The sequence below is a fragment of the Henckelia pumila genome, chromosome 2 (assembly GCF_033568475.1).
Source record: "Henckelia pumila isolate YLH828 chromosome 2, ASM3356847v2, whole genome shotgun sequence".
Classification (NCBI taxonomy): Eukaryota; Viridiplantae; Streptophyta; class Magnoliopsida; order Lamiales; family Gesneriaceae; genus Henckelia; species Henckelia pumila.
In genome coordinates this window covers 55029238-55046966 of record NC_133121.1, presented here as the reverse complement: position 1 = coordinate 55046966, position 17729 = coordinate 55029238, and the positions used below count along the sequence as shown (strand labels likewise).

At 35.5% G+C, this 17729-nt stretch overlaps 1 protein-coding gene across 1 annotated transcript; it reads left to right on the top strand.

Moving 5' to 3' along the window:
* Positions 1-4838: 4838 nt before the first annotated feature.
* On the top strand, positions 4839-13257 carry LOC140877628 (uncharacterized). Its single transcript, XM_073281163.1, has 8 exons — positions 4839-4862; positions 5636-5665; positions 5776-6072; positions 10658-10716; positions 10905-11004; positions 11276-11326; positions 11885-11895; positions 12408-13257. Exons 1-8 carry the CDS (start codon positions 4839-4841, stop codon positions 13255-13257), a joined length of 1422 nt encoding a protein of 473 aa, XP_073137264.1.
* Positions 13258-17729: the final 4472 nt, after the last annotated feature.

Genomic DNA, 17729 nt, shown 5'->3' with positions numbered 1-17729 from the left:
TGCAGTGGTTTAATGATAGCTCGTAGGTGAGAGTGCATAAGCAGGTGGTAGTACCGTTTTCCATTGGTAAATATGTAGATGAAGTGTTGTGTGATGTGGTGCCTATGCAAGCTTGTCATATTTTGTTAGGTAGGCCGTGGCAATTTGATAGAAAGGTGATACATGACGGTTTTAAAAATCGTTATTCTTTTACCTTGAAAAAGGAGCCTATTGTATTGTTACCGATGAATCCAAAGCAAGTGTTGGAGGACCATTTGAAAAATAAAAAGAAAGAAGAGGGCGAAAAAAAGGGTGAACAAAAAAGTGAGATGGCCTTAGGAAAAAATATTGAGAGAAAAAAAGATGAAAAAAAAATTGAGAGGAAAGAGACCGATAAAAAAATATTTATGGCCCAAAAGAGTGAGTTGCGAGAGATTTTACATGAGCATACTCCACTTGTGTTGATTTTCTATAAGGAGTTTCTCCTTAACACGAGTGATATAGCCGAAAATCTTCCGAGCAATGTTGTTTCTCTTTTGCAGGAATTTGAAGATTTATTTCTGGAGGATTTGCCTCAAGGATTACCACCTTTGAGGGGGATTGAACATCAAATTGATTTTGTGCCCGGAAGTGCGTTGCCAAACCATTCAGCGTATAGGAGCAACCCGGAGGAAACAAAAGAGATGCAAAGACAGGTAAGTGAACTTTTAGATAAAGGTTTTGTGCTTGAGTCCATGTCACCATGTGTTGTGCCTGTTTTGTTAGTTCCTAAGAAAGACGGTTCATGGAGAATGTGTGTGGATTGTAGAGCCATTAATAACATTACCATCAAGTATAGGCATCCTATTCCTAGACTAGATGATATGTTGGATGAGTTGCATGGTTCTAGCGTCTTTAGTAAAATTGATTTAAAAAGTGGTTACCATCAAATTAGGATGAGAGAAGGTGATGAGTGGAAAACTGCTTTTAAAACCAAATACGGCTTGTATGAGTGGTTGGTTATGCCCTTTGGACTAACTAATGCACCTAGCACTTTTATGAGATTGATGAATCATGTGTTGCGTGCTTATATTGGAAAATTTGTTGTGGTATATTTTGATGATATCTTGGTATATAGCAAAAATTTGGATGAGCATGTCGAACATTTGAGAATTGTGCTAATCACACTAAAAGCTGAATAATTGTATGCTAACTTAAAGAAGTGTGTGTTTTGTACAAAAGAACTTGTGTTTCTTGGTTTTGTTGTGAGTTCCCAAGGTGTCAGAGTTGATGAGGACAAGGTAAGTGCAATTCGAGATTGGCCAATGCCTACTTCTATTGGTCAAGTTCAAAGTTTTCATGGTCTTGCGAGTTTCTATAGGAGATTTGTGAAAGATTTCAGTACTTTGGCGGCACCTATGACTGCAGTGATCAAGAAGAACGTTCCATTCCATTGGGGCGAGGAGCAAGAGAAGTCTTTTAATATTATCAAGCATAAATTAATTAATGCTTCTTTACTTGTATTACCTGATTTTACTAACACTTTTGAAATTGAATGTGATGCGTTAGGTGTAGGAATTGGAGGTGTCTTGATGCAAGGTGGGCGACCGATTGCTTACTTCAGTGAGAAGCTTAGTGGGGCGTCCTTGAATTATCCTACCTACGACAAGGAGTTTTATGCGTTGGTAAGGGTACTTGAGACATGGAAACACTATTTGAGGCCAAAGGAATTTGTGATTCATACGGATCATGAATCATTAAAGCATCTCAAATGACAACAAAAGCTAAACAAGAGGCATGCTAAGTGGGTGGCGTTTGTGGAAACTTTTCCCTACGTTATCAAATACAAGCAAGGGAAGGAAAATGTGGTAGCGGATGCTCTGTCACGAAGGTATGTATTTTTATCTACTCTAGATTCTAAATTCTTAGGATTTGAGTATGTGAAAGAGTTATATCCTAGTGATCTTGATTTTGGTGAGATGTATGCGTCATGTTTGCATGGTCCAAAAGATAAATTCTTCATGCATGATGGGTATTTGTTTAAGGAGGATAAGTTGTGTGTTCCTAAGTCATCTATTCGTGAATTACTTGTTAAAGAATCACATGGGGGTGGTTTAATGGGGCATTTTGGAGTGGCTAAAACTTATGAAACTTTGCATGAACATTTTTATTGGCCACATATGAAGCATGATGTTGAGAAAATTTGCGAAAGATGTGTGACTTGTAGGAAAGCAAAGTCTAGACAACAACCACATGGTTTGTATACTCCACTTCCCGTTTATAGTGAACCGTGGGTAGATATTTCTATGGATTTTGTTTTAGGACTACCGAGGTCTAAGAAGGGGAGGGATTCAATTTTTGTTGTGGTTGATAGATTTTCTAAGATGGCTCATTTTATTGCTTGTCATAAATCTGATGATGCTTCTCATGTTGCTGAATTGTTCTTTAATGAAGTTGTTAGATTGCATGGCATGCCTAGGAGTATTGTGCCTGATAGAGATACTCGTTTCTTGAGCTACTTTTGGGAAAACATTATGGTGCAAACTTGGTACTAAACTACTGTTTTCGACTACATGTCATCCTCAAACGGATGGTCAAACTGAAGTTGTTAATAGAACGTTAGGAACTTTGTTGCGTGCTATAATTAAAAAGAATTTGAAGAGTTGGGAAGAATTTTTGCCATTTGTTGAGTTTGCATATAATCGTAGTATGCATTCTACTACAAATTTTTCACCATTTGAAATTGTGTATGGTTTTAATCCTTTAACCCCATTGGATTTGATGTCTTTGCCTATGAGTGAAAGGGTTAACATGGATGGTAAGAAAAAGGCGGAATTTGTGAGAAATTTGCATGAAAAAATGAAGGAGAACATTGAGAAAAAGAATTTGCAGTATACAAAGCAAGCAAATAAGGGAAAGAAGAGAGTTGTGTTTGAATCAGGAGATTGGGTGTGGTTGCATTTGAGGAAAGAGCGGTTTCCTGAAAAACGGCGCTCAAAGCTTCTACCTAGAGGCGATGGACCATTTCAAGTATTGGAGCGCATCAACGACAACGCTTACAAATTAGATTTGCCAGGTGAGTATAATGTCAGTGCTACTTTTAATGTTTCTGATTTATCTCCGTTTGATGTAGGTGATGATCAAGATTTGAGGACAAATCCTTTTCAAGAAGAGAAGGATGATGCGATCATGGATGGCTCGCATGCTAATCAAGTGCCTAAGGATCCGTTGGAGATACCACGAGGACCGGTTACGAGAGGCCGAGCTCAGAAGTTTAAGGAAGCATTTCAATCTTTGTTGCTAAAGACACAAGAGGGCGTTGGATTTCTTGATATTCAATTTAGAGGAATTTATAATCTTATTGAGGTCAAAACAGGTCAAGAAAGTGAAGAAATTGAAGACCGTGCTCGAAGCCAAGGCGCGCCCGTGCCCCAGACTTGCGCGCCCGCGCCATTATTTTGCAAAGAAGAAGCGCGCCCGCGCTTACGGATGCCAAATTGACGATGTTTTGCGAGCTCTCGGCGCGCCCGCACTACCTTATCGCGCGCCCGCGCCATTGCTGCGCAACTTCGATGCACCCGCGCCTCTCTCTAGCGCGCCCGCGCCATGTCCTTTTACATGCACCGAAGGTGTTTGTGTGTGTGTTCGGGATTTTTAATATTTTGGATTTACTTTGTTTATTTTAGGTCTTTTATTCCTACTAGGAAACTTTAGGAGATATCTTTGATATCTTTTTGATTTATTTTGCGTTATCTTTCAATATTTTGGGTTGTAATATAAATACTACAACATTCATTATTTTAATGATAATTAAGATCTTTGATTATTGATTATTCAATACAAAATTCTCTCTAGAATTTTATCAAAGCTTTTGCTTTACCCAAAATCAAACTTATCAAAGTTTCATAGTTTTGTGGCGTTTGTCAATCGATTTTCAATTGGGTTGTCAAAGACAGGTTTTTTTGAAGGTCTAATTGAATCTTTGATTGTTTCTATCGTGAATTCTCTGTTGCTAGTTACAGGTTCAACTAGAGATGGAGATTCCAAAATCTGTTACTTGTTTCAAAGTCGGGACAAAATCTTTGAATTCTTTTGTTATAGAATTGAGGTGTGATTCGTTGAAATCGTGTTGCCTTTCATACATAAGATTCATATCACAAGGGCCCTAGCTGGTCATTTAGGTATGCTTATAAGTTGCTTGGATGGTTTTTGAGGTGTTAGAACATGAGGAGTGAGTTTTGGAGGCCTTAGCATTAAGGGTGTCAAAACAGAATTTTTTTGCCTACGCAATTAACCTCTAAGAATCAGGTCTGAATGGATCCTTGGCGAGGTCTGAGCAGGGTCTACCCTTGATGTACTGATTATAGGTGATGTTAGGGTCGTGTCGGTGCAAATTGGGCTTATTTCGGATAAGAATCAAATAAGTTAGGTGTGTTTTAAGTTGGGGTGTCGTGAGTAGATTTTTCTATCATCTATGGGCTGTCCAAGAATTTAAATCGTTCGGGTTGTTCCGGCCATCATTAAAGGATTACTACTGATCCTAGGTGTATTTTAAGATGTGTTTGAGGTGCCGGTTCAAACGGGAAGTTTTTTGGATAAGAATAGGCTAAGTTATGGGTCGTACGGGCCAACCGCTCGAGTTAGATCTTTTTGTGCATAAGTCTAAGTAATAAATAGAAAGTCCTTAAGCCTAGGGTGCTCACCTACACTCGATTCATCCACCAATTTAATTTCACACTATCCTTTGAGTTTCATGTCATTTAAATTATTCAACGCCATTTATTCGCGTGTGTGGCTTCAAATTTATTTAATATTCTAGTCCCGATGTCTTGTATTAAAGAATGCTTGTAAAGGTAAATGTTGAAATGAGAAAAAGTTAAATGAATGAAAAGTTAAAGTATGAGGTGAATTGGTTGTGACTTAGATGTGCAATGATGGGTCGGGGGATGCCCTGACTCACTTGCCAAATGAGACGTGTAGTACAGTGTTTAACGGGAGACATCCCGGCATCCCTACCAAATTCAGACGTGTAGTACGGTGTTTAACGGGAGAAATCTCGGCATCCCTACCAAATTCAGAGGGGCAATGTGGTGTTTAACGGGAGAAATCTCGGCATCCTTGCCGGAATTGTATACTATAGCCATTGATCGATCAAAATCATAGTCACAATCGAGGATCTAAATTCACAAGTAAATGAAAAGGATAAATGACTCATGAACGTTACTTTTCATTGCATATTGCTATCGTTTCTACTTCGGCCATGATATGACATTTTTCCTTTCGTGTGAGTTTCATGATATACTGAGTACTACTTTTAGTATGCTGCATTATTTTGAACCCTTGCTGTATTATGTATATCTTGTTGGGCTTTTAGTCTCACTACTATGCTTGGTGCAGGTTGTACTTTGTTGAGATCAAGGGGCCTGACTCTTGAGTGGACTGCGATGCGGGCACGGCACATCCCTCCGACCTTTGCTATTATTCCGCAGAAGTTTATTCAAACTTAAATGTTATGAAGTATTTGCTTTTTTTATTTGGAAAATGTAAATTAAATGAATTTTAAGATTTGTTTCTTGGTCTCTAAAGATTAAATTGCAAAATTTTGATGTCTGTGATGTTGAGCCTTTTTCCCTAGTTTCTCTTTTATTTATTCTGGTCTAGTTTATCGGTCTTGTAGGTTGCTTTTGTTGTTTGCTGTCTGTGTCAGGTGAGTTTAAAAATAAACAGATGGGTCATGCCGAAATTTTTTGAAAAATCCATATTTTATTTAATTATTAATTATATTAGATATAATGGTCGTTTCATCTTACATGGCAGATTGATGCCTTGAGTGGTGATGAATCAGTCTCTTCTTTCTTGCATAATGGATCTTGGAATAGCTCCCTGGTGCGTAGTTTATTTCCTACGTTCCTTGCTCAGGAAATTTTGACAATTCCAATTTCTCATTCAATGGCAGAGGATTCCAGATATTGGCAATATCACCCAAAAATAAAATATCTTGTTCGCAATGGATATAAGCTAGAGATTGGCTTCTTCGACTCCCATTCTCATAGCTCGGAGTCGCAATCTAAAAGCTGGTGGAAACATCTGTGGGCTATGTCACTCCCGCCGAAGGTTTGAATATTTTGGTGGAGAGCCCTTCATGACATTATCCCGACGACGATGAATCTGATGGCTTGCCATGTTCCTGTATCCGGATTTTTCTACAAATGACACTATGCCTGTAGTGACCCTTACCGAGATCACCTACTAATCAGAAACTTAAGCATGCAATTAACTTAATTAAAACAGTAAGCCAAAATAAACTGCAGAAGCAATAAACATTATACAATCACAAGGAAAGGAATCTGTAAATACCCCAAATAGTGATACAACCAAATTGAACAGTGCAGAATCCCAACTACATCAAAATAAATCCCTAGGCGAGATCCCCGTTGGCCATCCACTGCCTAATCCCTCCTGGATCCACCCGCCTCATCCAATCGCAAACCTGTCCCATGGAATAGGGTGTCGAGATATACAAAGTACGAGACGTGAGCATAAAATTCTCAGCACGAGAGTATGAGCATGTTGTGTCATATAAATGCATGAATGCAAGTGTACCGCCTACTGAAACTAGAGGCCAAAGATCAGATAACAAAGACAGACCGGGCCCTGGTATGTAGCACACTGTGTCGTCGCTTCAGGAGGTGGCTTCTATACCAAATACCAGTGGACACTCCGGACCCAAATCGATTGAAGTCCATCCACTAACAGGATAGGGTAAAACCCTATAATATCCCAAGATATAGCTTGAAATGTAATATGCATGCAGCATACAGTCATGTCATAAAATATGCACATACGATCATGCAAGCACATAATGCAGACATACTCAGTCAGGATATCTCGAATAGTACTTTCGTACCTCAACTACTAGGTAGCTCTATCAGCCTAGGTCCATGCCTATAATCCTCACTACACATCAAAATGATACTACTATCAATATTATATAACTCTAAAAGCCTTAACTAAACTATTGCATACTCTTAAATATTTTTAGGAAGCAAAATCTATATCTGCGTCCGTCGTCAGTCCTTTGATGTCGATACCCCCAGAACTTGGGCACAACTCTGCTGCGACTCCCGAACGCCTCACCGACCCCCGGAGCGAGCCTAGGAAGGCTAGAACCACTAAAATAAGCTGAGAAAGGAAAAGAAATTGAGGAATTGGCAAATAAAATTGAAGCCTCGGCCCTATATTTATAGGACACGATCGGAACCTCCGATGCGCCATCGCACTACAAGAAAAATGCCCATCAACAACACTCAATAGACAACGTTTTTATGTCAAAACCGTTGTCTTTCACTTTATAACAACGGTTTTAGTTAAAACCGTTGTGTTTTAGCATTGTCTTAATAAAAAAGACAACATTTTATTTAAAACCGTTGTCGTTTTAGGATATAAGACAATAGTTATTTAAAACTGTTGTCTATGAGCGTTTATTTTGGGCCTACAACAACGATTTTGGAAGAATGTTGTCTATGAGCGTTTTTTTATTGACAAAAGACAACTAAAAAAACCGTTTTATTTTGAGCGTTTTTTATTTATTATTTATTTGTTTTTAAAGGATATATGTCATTTTTTTTATTTAAACTAGTGTACAAATTTAAAAACGGGCTTTCACCTCACGCTTTTTCTCAACTCCCACACTTAACCTTTCACTCAACTCTCAGACTCTTCAGCCACAACTCTCAATGCTTTAATCGCAGATCTAGGCTTTCACTCTTCAGCCACAACTCCAACCTCTTCTTTCTTCGGTGACTATTCTCTATCTCTTGCGTGGATTCATCCCGTTTCTGGCCCATGTGCTCCACCGTACGGACAGCACTCCGCCGTGACCAAAAGCCCTAAATCCAAAATTGTAAGTGTTTATGAAGAAGTCACCCCCAAATCGGTTCGTGGGAGTTCAAGGTCGTGAGATTTTTGTGAATCTTGATGAATGTAATGACTTTCACATAACCTCTATGTCATTGTGATTTCCTCACAGGTTTGAAGAAAAATCCTCTGGACCTAGTAACGCAGCGGGCACTAGGCGTTTGAGGAAGAGAGGAAGAGGATACATATTGAAAACTTGAAGGGACGGAGACAAGTTGAACCCGACCAATCTATTTTCCATAAAATTCTCCCTAAACCTCCGCCTGCTTTCGGTCTTGTTTATTGTTATCAATTCGTGTATAAGGTCGTTTGAATTTTTGAATGGGAATTTGCTTTGGTACTTGGCTTTCGGTCTTATTTTTGTTGTCATTCTTCTTTAAATTTCATGCACAGCTTTGAATTGGATGCATTCTAAGTGATTTTTGCTGGAATATATTTTCAAAGTTGTGACTTTATGATGAAATATTTTGAATGCGTCATTAATCTACATTTTGATGCAAGGCCTTTTGTCTTTTGGTTCTGGGTTATTTCATGGGAGTACTCGTTGATGTTTGATATAATTCAGAAGTCTTACTTTGCTGGATTCTTGGTTTATATGTTGATCAACTTGGCTTTGGTGTTATCTTCTGTATATATCATCATAAATTTTGCACTAGCTGCTGCAGGATCCGGTATACCTGAAATCAAGGACTTAATGGCATGTTGTCTATTGGTGTTTTTGTTGATAGTCTTAGTGTCTGCAAACATTTCATAATTACCAGTCTTATTCATGAGTGCATTATGCATAATTTTCTTTAAAATTTGAGTAAATATAGTATAATTAATGCATTCAAGATATCAGTACAAATGTCTCTGAAATTTGTTTACTTGGTGCTTTCAGGTATGCACCTTTCCTGCAACACAGATTTGGAGGGGCTGCCTCCATGTGATGGGGGGCAGCAAAAAGAACTGACATACACCTGTTGTAGAACATTGAATCATTGGTGTAAATGATGGCAAAGCCTTAGAAGAAGAATGTAGAACTGAAATCCCTATCCCTCGTGGTGGACCTCACATGTGGTTGATGGCCTCGTTGGTCTCAAACCACCCGGAACACAAGTAGATGTGGTATAATGGAGATTCTTTAAGTGATTCTTGATTCTTGGTTTAATTAGGGTATGTTAGTGAACTCTTAATTTACGTGTGGCGTTTAATAGGTTTTTCCTTGCATAAATGGATTATTGACATCTTTAGGTTTATTAATTAATTGAAAAACCTTTACAGGAATTGCTTGGACAAAGGAATCCGATAGTTGCTAAACATTTCCTAAGTACTTTTCTGTAATTGAATCCCATTTTCCTCTTCTTTTTTGTTTTATGTAACTTGCCAGCTAATTGTGTTTCACTTTCCAAATGCAAAATTTTGGAGTATTTTTTTATGACTCATGTTGGAATTATTTGTTTATTGTGTCTCTTTTGCTGGAAAATCTATTGAATAAGTGTGTTTTTTGGGATGGCATTGATTCTCAGATTCATCTGATACTTGTATTGTCATGGCTGGAAACTGATTATGTTTCTTGTTCAAGATGCAAAAGCATGGGTTTTGTAAGACTTTGATTTCACTACAAGAAAAACTAAAATGTGCGAAATTTACACACACGTATAGAAATAAGCCTTTAATGCTTTAACAACTCCTTTAGGAATTGGAGTTGTGGCCCTTTCAATTTTCCCCCTTTCATCTTTGTTTTCTTATATACGCATGAATACTAATTTACACACACGTATAGAAATAAGTGATAATGTCGTTGCAGCCGAGTATCAGGGCAAATGTGTGGAAGAAGACCTAAAAAATTGGAGTCGACGCGGAGGCTCGACGACGGATTGAGGATAATCTAGTGGAAATCAGGAAGAACAAGCGAGAAGATAATATTCTCAAGATGCAGTGCGAGGTTCTTCCCAATGGAAGTCTCACTCAATCCCCGACGTCAATCGAGAAAAAGGTAACTAATTTCGCTTCATTTTAGTCACTGTGTTTGTAAATGGTTGTACTTTAGTTATGGATTGATTCGGTGGTTCCCGATATATCTATCTTTGTTTCATTAACCGGCAGGGATAGAGATCGCCGATCGGGTTCCAAAGCATGGTTTCTGATTTTCAGCTGAGCTTGCAAGAAATATATTTTAGTTTATTTTCAAAACAAGAATGAGCGCTAGTCTAAATTTTCATTGTATTGAGTTGGATATGGTTCTTATTGGCTTAAATACGGGAAAAAGGTTGTGAAGCTAGGAGTAAGCCATAGACAGACTTCCTTTGATTTGTGAAGTAAAGTGCCTGTGTTTTATATCTACTGCAAAACTCTTTCGTTATCTTAAATTTTTGTTGTTTATAATGTTTGATTGGATTGTTGGCATTTAATATAGAAATGTCAAGATCCGGTTAATTCCTTAATAACCTGAATCTTACATAATGTGAAAGGCTTGTAATTGCATCGGTTCTCATCTTTGCTTTCCCTTTTTACAGGAGATACTGAGGCTTTATGGGAAATCGAGAGGTGGAGATCAGAATCTATGAAACATGCAGTATTCATATGTTCTAGATCACTTGTTTGAAATTATCTAGGTGATTGGATTGCATTTTAGAATCATACGGAATGGACACATTCATGTATTTATAAAGTATTTTGTTTTTATGTTTAGTTTTTTTTCCCTTTAGCGTGACTCTGTTCTAACCTGATAGTGCTTTTGAAATATTGATATGGATTACGGAATGCATCGGCAATCTACTCATGTTGATATCTTTCACAGGGTTTGCTTCTTAATCATAAACCTAAAAGTGTTGCTGCAATTGCTCAAGAATCAATAAGGTAATTTGATTAAAAACTCAACTTTGAAATGTGAAACTAAAACCTTCATGAATTGAAGCCATATGGCATAAAAACAGAGGGTTGTGTTTACCACATTAGGTGGTTGGGTGTTTAAATTAGATGCTGCTATATCCTTGCTCTTGCTTAATATTTCTTCTTGATTTTCTTCTGTGGGCATGTGGGAGCAGCTGTAAAAATGCATCCAGAATTGTTTCGTGTTGCTATTTTGAAGGTAGGCAGAGCCTTTTTTTTCTTGGTTATGCAATGAGTGCATACATTCTGGTTAATGTAGGTATTGTTTTAGAAAAAGTAAATTTGATTAGGAAGCAATTTTATGGCTTAAATGACCTATTCTAGTCGGTTTATGCTAGTTTTAGTTGTATGATGATAAACACAATAATAGTAAATCAATGTCGTGTCTGATTATCATTATATATCTTATCTTAACAAATAAGATTATATAAACTCAAATCAGTTAGAGGTTCTTTTCCGCATGGTTAATTAATGAATTTATTAATTATTTTTTAATTTTTTACATTTTTTTTACTCTTACTTTCAGATCCGTCAAGTCTTTAATGCAATGCAGATGAGTGTCCACTTGCAAGCTGAGGTTTGTTTTGGATCTTTCTGATGGTTCACAATTTAGAAACATTGGAATTTTTTTTGTGTCTTTGCCAATATAAATATGTGACAATAATGAATGCAAGTCACATTCGTTTGGCTATATTCTATTTGTGTAGCGTGTTATTTATTTCATTGATTTTGTTGATGAAGTAGGATTAGTTTAAATTTCTTGAGGATGTGATACTCACTGATAAGAGATTAAGTTATGGTTTTTGTTTTTTTCTTAATAATTTACAGTTTGGAGATACAAATTAATGGAAAAGAGATTGTTGCGGCTTTATGAAAGTCTCGAGTCAAGAAAATGTAGTTTTGAAATCAACACTAGCTCGCGATGCAAATATGTGCTGAAGGGAGGATTTCAAGTTTATCGAGATGCATAGATTCTTTTTTCCTAGTGTTCATTGAGTTAGAATTCAATTATTTTTTTATATTTGAAAAATTTATAATACTGAAAGATTGTATATTAAATTTTATTTTTGAATTTTGAGTGATTTATAATATTGAAAATCTGTGTATTAAATTTTTTTTTTGTTTTTTTGTTTAGAAAAGACAACGGTTTTTCAATGTTGTTGTAGGGGTTTAAAACTGTTGTTGAAGACCCTGTTCTTAAAAGTCACGTTCAAAGACAACAATTTAAAACCGTTGCCTTTGAAGGAAAAGACAACGGTTTTACAACAGTTAAAAACCGTTGTCTTTCCTTCAAAGACAATGGTTTTTAACTGTTGTCTTTGAGCGTGACTTTTAACAACAGGGCCTTCAACAACAGTTTTAAACTCCCTACGACAACGGTTTTTAACCGTTGTCTTTAGCCTTTTTTCTTGTAGTGTCGGAGCTTCCGTTCTCTCTTATCTACCACGTGGCAAAATTTCATTGGCTGGCTGCGGATAGTGGAGATCGGAACCTCCGTTCCTGATTGGAGCTTCCGTTGTCCCACATGTCATGGATGACGTAATACTATCGGAGCTTCCGTTGCACACCGGAGCTTCCGATCGCCAACGGAGTTTTCGTTATGCTCATGACTCGATTTCTTATTTTGCGTTGATTAATCCCTTAATCACTTATTCTAGGTACGGGCTACTACAATGCCTATGCCACTCTACTTGTCATGCTTTATTCTGGTTCCATGAGGCAATGATCTGCTGGAAAGGTACAATGTTTCTTCCTTTCCTTAAAACAGTTAAGAACCTGGGCATCATTGATGTGTTTATTTGGATGGAGAAAATGCTATGTCGAAAAGATTTGGAGAAATTCGCAATGAGAACATGGGCTATATGGAAGGAACGAATGCGTATTTCTCTTGGACCGGATCATCTTCATGCCAACATTAGTGTTGAATGGAGTGGAACCATGCTTAGCGAGTTTCATCGAGCGCGAGAATCGGTCCTAATATGTAGCAAGGAACACACAAGTATGCCACAGGCTCGCTGGTCAAAGCCTCCGAGTAATCAGCTACATTTGGATGTGGATGCGGCATTAAATACACATACTAATAATTATGCAGTTGGTGGTGTAGTGCGAGATCATGTTGGTAATCTTATTTTGGCATTTGGCATGAAAATCCCAAAACCTGTTTCTGTCACGTATGGGGAGCTTATGGCCTTGAGAGAGGTTCTTCGGCTGATAGTGAAAAGAGGAATGGACATTAACGAAGTTTATACAGATTCTTTTCTGGCGGCGCAAGCAGTCGCTCGCCCGAAAGAGGATTACAGCTACATTGGAGCTATTGCTACTGAAGTAAAGAATATTCTACAATGTCGTAGTAATATCAAATTGAAGCATTTTCGCCGATCGGCAACTTCAGTTGCTCATAAACTAGCTTCTTTTACTATTTCTTCCCCCTCTTCCTTTGTGTGGGAGCTTGGGAATTTTCCGTTTTGGCTTGTAAAACTTGTAAATGATGATGTTTCTATCTCTTAATAAAATTACAAGTTTCCGTAAAAAATAATAATAATAATAATAATAATAATAATAAGCAAATAAAAAAAATCGATGTAATAAATATGTTTCTCGTAACTTTCTACCTCAATTAATAACACCAGCCCAGATTAAGCGATCCTAAAAACCTCTAGAGAAAAGACATCATTTACACATAAACAAATATCAAATCTCACCGGAAAAATTGCAATAAAAATTCAATCATTAGAGATTTATATTTAAGTTTAAAAATTAATTTTCCATATTTCATGAGAAAAAAGAGCTATAATTCTCATAATCATATATGTTTTTTAACCTTTCTCGTTTTTTATTCAAAAAGCTAATTCAAAAATAAATCAATCGAGTCAATATTAATATTTTTTTTAATTTTTGGGTTGTGGAGGAAACCATTTTCTCAAACAGAAAAACAAGAAACATTCCAAAAGTTGATATAATTAAAAAAATTATAATTAAAGTCCACGGTTTTTTAATTTTGATTTTGTTTGTTTTTTTAAAAATATTATGAACACATATTTATTCTATTAACATACCAAAATTTATAAAATTAGGTGACATTCCAAGTAGTATGATTATCTTTCAAATTGAAAATCATCGAATTTTATTGTCTAGTCATCAATTTCCGAAAAAATTAGATATTCTGATAAAAATATGACCAATATAGCCAAAATTTAAAAATTAGAGAACTAATACAGAATTTTAACTAGTTAAAGGACTAAAAAAGAAAACAGATAAAGTTAGAGGACCAAAATGATTTTTTTCCTGATGTGTTCTATATTCACTTTCTTGAGCGTCAGCATTAGCGGGTTTTATATATGGATTTCTGTAACACCCATCACCTTATAAAAAACATATGAAGTTTACTTGTCATATACACATTATATTAACACATTTATTCTCTTTCTTTCATTTTAACATTAATAATTATTATATATGGGTCTCACCGTCCACCCATTTATCTTTAGTTTTATTATATATTAAATAAAAACATTTTCAATTTAATTTACAATATATAATTGATTATTTATTTTTTAAAAAATAATATTTTTATATTTAACTATATTTATTACAAAAAAAATTTTTATTCTTCTTTTACGAGTTTCATTTATTTAAAATTAAATTTTTCCATACCAAAACATCAATATATCTTCATCGTTGTAACCCCTTCGATACAAACTATAAACACACACACTAATTAGCCGTTGAAAATTTTATCCATTTTTTAAAATTAATTCAAGATTTTTAAATAAATTAATGAAAATAAATTAATTTAATATAATAAAAGTTACAATTTAAATAATTCAAAAATTTAAAAAAAAGACAAAAAAAGTGGAAGGCAGAAAGCGTGGGGTGAGCCTACACAGCAGGCCCTCGAGGTGGCATCGACTTTTCCAACCTTTAATTTCTTGCACGTGTCAGACCGAGATTTTGGAAAAAACAAACACTCGTTGAACGCGTTCAAAACTTTGGCCATGTTCGTCCGAGTGGCAGATGAGTGGTATATAATACTCACTCATATTAGGGCATTCGTAATCATAAACCTCTATAAGGGGTTTATGCTCTGCCACGTCACTGCCACATCAAAAGTTAAAAATTTCACATATTTTGAAAACCTCTCTCCGTTATCATAAACCTCTTCAACTATATTTTTATGGGTCCCACTATCAACTAACTATCTTCAACTATCTTTACTTATTCCAAATTTTATTTTTTATTAATAATTTAATTTGTATATATTATTAATTGATATGTTCAATAAAAAATTATGATATACTAAAAAACTATAAAATTAGTATGCATAACATTAATAAAAAAATAGTCGTTATGAATAAAATTAAAATAATAAAATATAAAATTTCTATTGAAAAAAAAAACAAAATTTGAAAAAACGTGGTTGAAAAAAACACCTTGTTGCTTTATACAATTTAAAATTTAAATTAGTATAGATAATAAATTTAAAAAAGAATTAAAAATAAAAAAGAATTTTAAAAAAAAAAGTCAGCGGCGTGTCGCGCGCATCTCAATGAGGAAATGAGCACAATTGTATAAAATAATAATAATAAAAATTTAAACCCGGTCCCAGAATCTTGGGACCGGTTTTTTAAATATTTTATAAACCCCACCCCAGTAATGGGGGTGGGGTTTTTAAGGGGAGGTTTATATATCTCCATTACAGATGCTCTTAGTTTTAATACCAATTGAGTGTTATAATACCCACTCATTAATGCCAACGTGGGTGGCCTAATGATTAGTTTGAATTTAACATACCTTTGCTATATTCACTTTCTTTCAACTTGCTAGATTCAGCGTTATTTAACTAGTATTTAACTTGTGTTGCATTCATACACAATCAATTTTATTTTTTTACATGTACTCTAATTAAAAACTGAAATTAAAATTGAAACATTTTTAATAAGTTTTTTTTATATTTTTTTACATAAATTGATTTTTCATGCAAAGAAATAAAAATGTTTTATTTTATTTAGTTTGAAAGGAATTTGTGTTTCAGAATTTACAAAGTGATATGATATCCACGGTTTATTTTATTTTATTGATTAGTTTGAATTTAACATACATTTTCTATATTCACTTTTTTTTTAACTTACTAGATTCTCTATTATTTAACTATTTAACATGCGTTAATGTACAATCAATTTTTTTTTATATTATCTATATAACTATTCTTATTAAATAAAACGCTGAAATTAAAATTTAAACATTTTCAATAAGTTTTTTTTAGGTCTTTTTAGATAAATTTTATTTTTCATGCAAGGCAAAAAAAAAAAAAAAAAGAAGAAATAGGGATGCTTTTTTTCATAGAAAAAAGAGAAAGAAAGAAAGAAAGAGTGATGTTTTGGCCTTTTGGGGATTCTAAAAATCAAGGAAGCTAAATTGTGTTGAATATTCCAAAAAGTTTAAGATTTGAATCTTAGAGTTCGAGCTCGATTCGAACCTCAAAATATTTTTTAAAAATATTCTCAAATTTGATTCGAAATATTCGAACCTATTCAAGAACCATTATATTGATCGAACATTAAGGTTTGAAAATAAATTTTTGAAATGCTTGAGATAATAAATAAATAAATATATCAATGCTCATGAGCAGCTCGCGAACTATATATCAAATAAAATAATTTTGTCCTGAGTTCACCTCGAATTTTTTTTGAATATTTTTGAGTTTTGCTTAAGTTCAAGTAATTTTAAATGAATCAAATATTTATCGAATAAACTCGAGGCAAACCAGCTCGATTCACTTACTTCTCTAGACTGACTATAGTGACCCGCACCGTGATCACCTACTAATCAAAAACTTAAGCATACATTTAACTTAATTAAATAATCATCAAAAAACAACAGCGGAAAAGCATAAATAAATGTCAAATACAATAATTATGATACAACCGGTTTTGTCTATGCTACCCCATTCGGGCAGTGCCTGAATGGAGATCCAACGACCCATGTTTTTTGAGATTTGATATGATCTCATTTCAAATAAGATTATATTAAATCTCAAAAAACATGCACCCTTGGATGCAGCATATGGGCACTGCCCATGTGCTAGCATAGACAAAGCCGATACAACCATATCGAAATCTGTATCAATACAACGAAAGCCTAGACAATAACCCTGCTGGCCATCCATTGCCTAAGCCCTCATGGAACCACCCGCCTCATCCACCCGCAGACCTGCCCCATGGAATAGGGTGTCCAGAATACAACAAAGTACGAGACGTGAGCATAAAAAGCTCAGTACAAGAGTATGAGTATACGGTATTATATGTGCATTTATGCAAGTGAACTGGATACCAAAACACTTAGGTCAAGAAACAAGCTCATAAATCGGGCCCAAGGTATATAGCATGCTGCGCCGTCGCCTCAGGAGGTGAATCATATACCCAGTGGATAATGGTGACCTGATACTAGTACATGTGTCCAACCATCACGGTGACCTGACACAAGACTTAAGTATCCAACTATCCACAAACTCGTAGGTGAGCACCCTACTACAGGATACCTCTAAGGTAAAGGCTCAATATGCTCATGTATGCAACATACATTTATGACATGCTGTATATAAAGGCATATAAAACATGCAATCATATAATCCATGCAAACACATAATACATGCATACTCAATCTGGATATCTCGAATAATACTTCCGTACCTCAAAACTAAGGCGAGCTAGACCAGCTCTATGTCCAAGCCTATCGTCCGTACTACAATGCAAAGTACTCATGCATTATAACCTTATTCTAAAAGCCTTAACTAGACTATATCATAATCCTTATTTACTATAAGGAGCAAGAGATATACTTGCGTCAGTCGTCAGCCCACTGATGACGACTGCCCTAGAACTTGGGCACCAATCCGCAGCAACCCCAGACCGCCTCGCCAACCTCTGGATCAAGCTTAAGAAGGATGGAAATACTCCAAAACACCTAGAAAGCACCTAAAA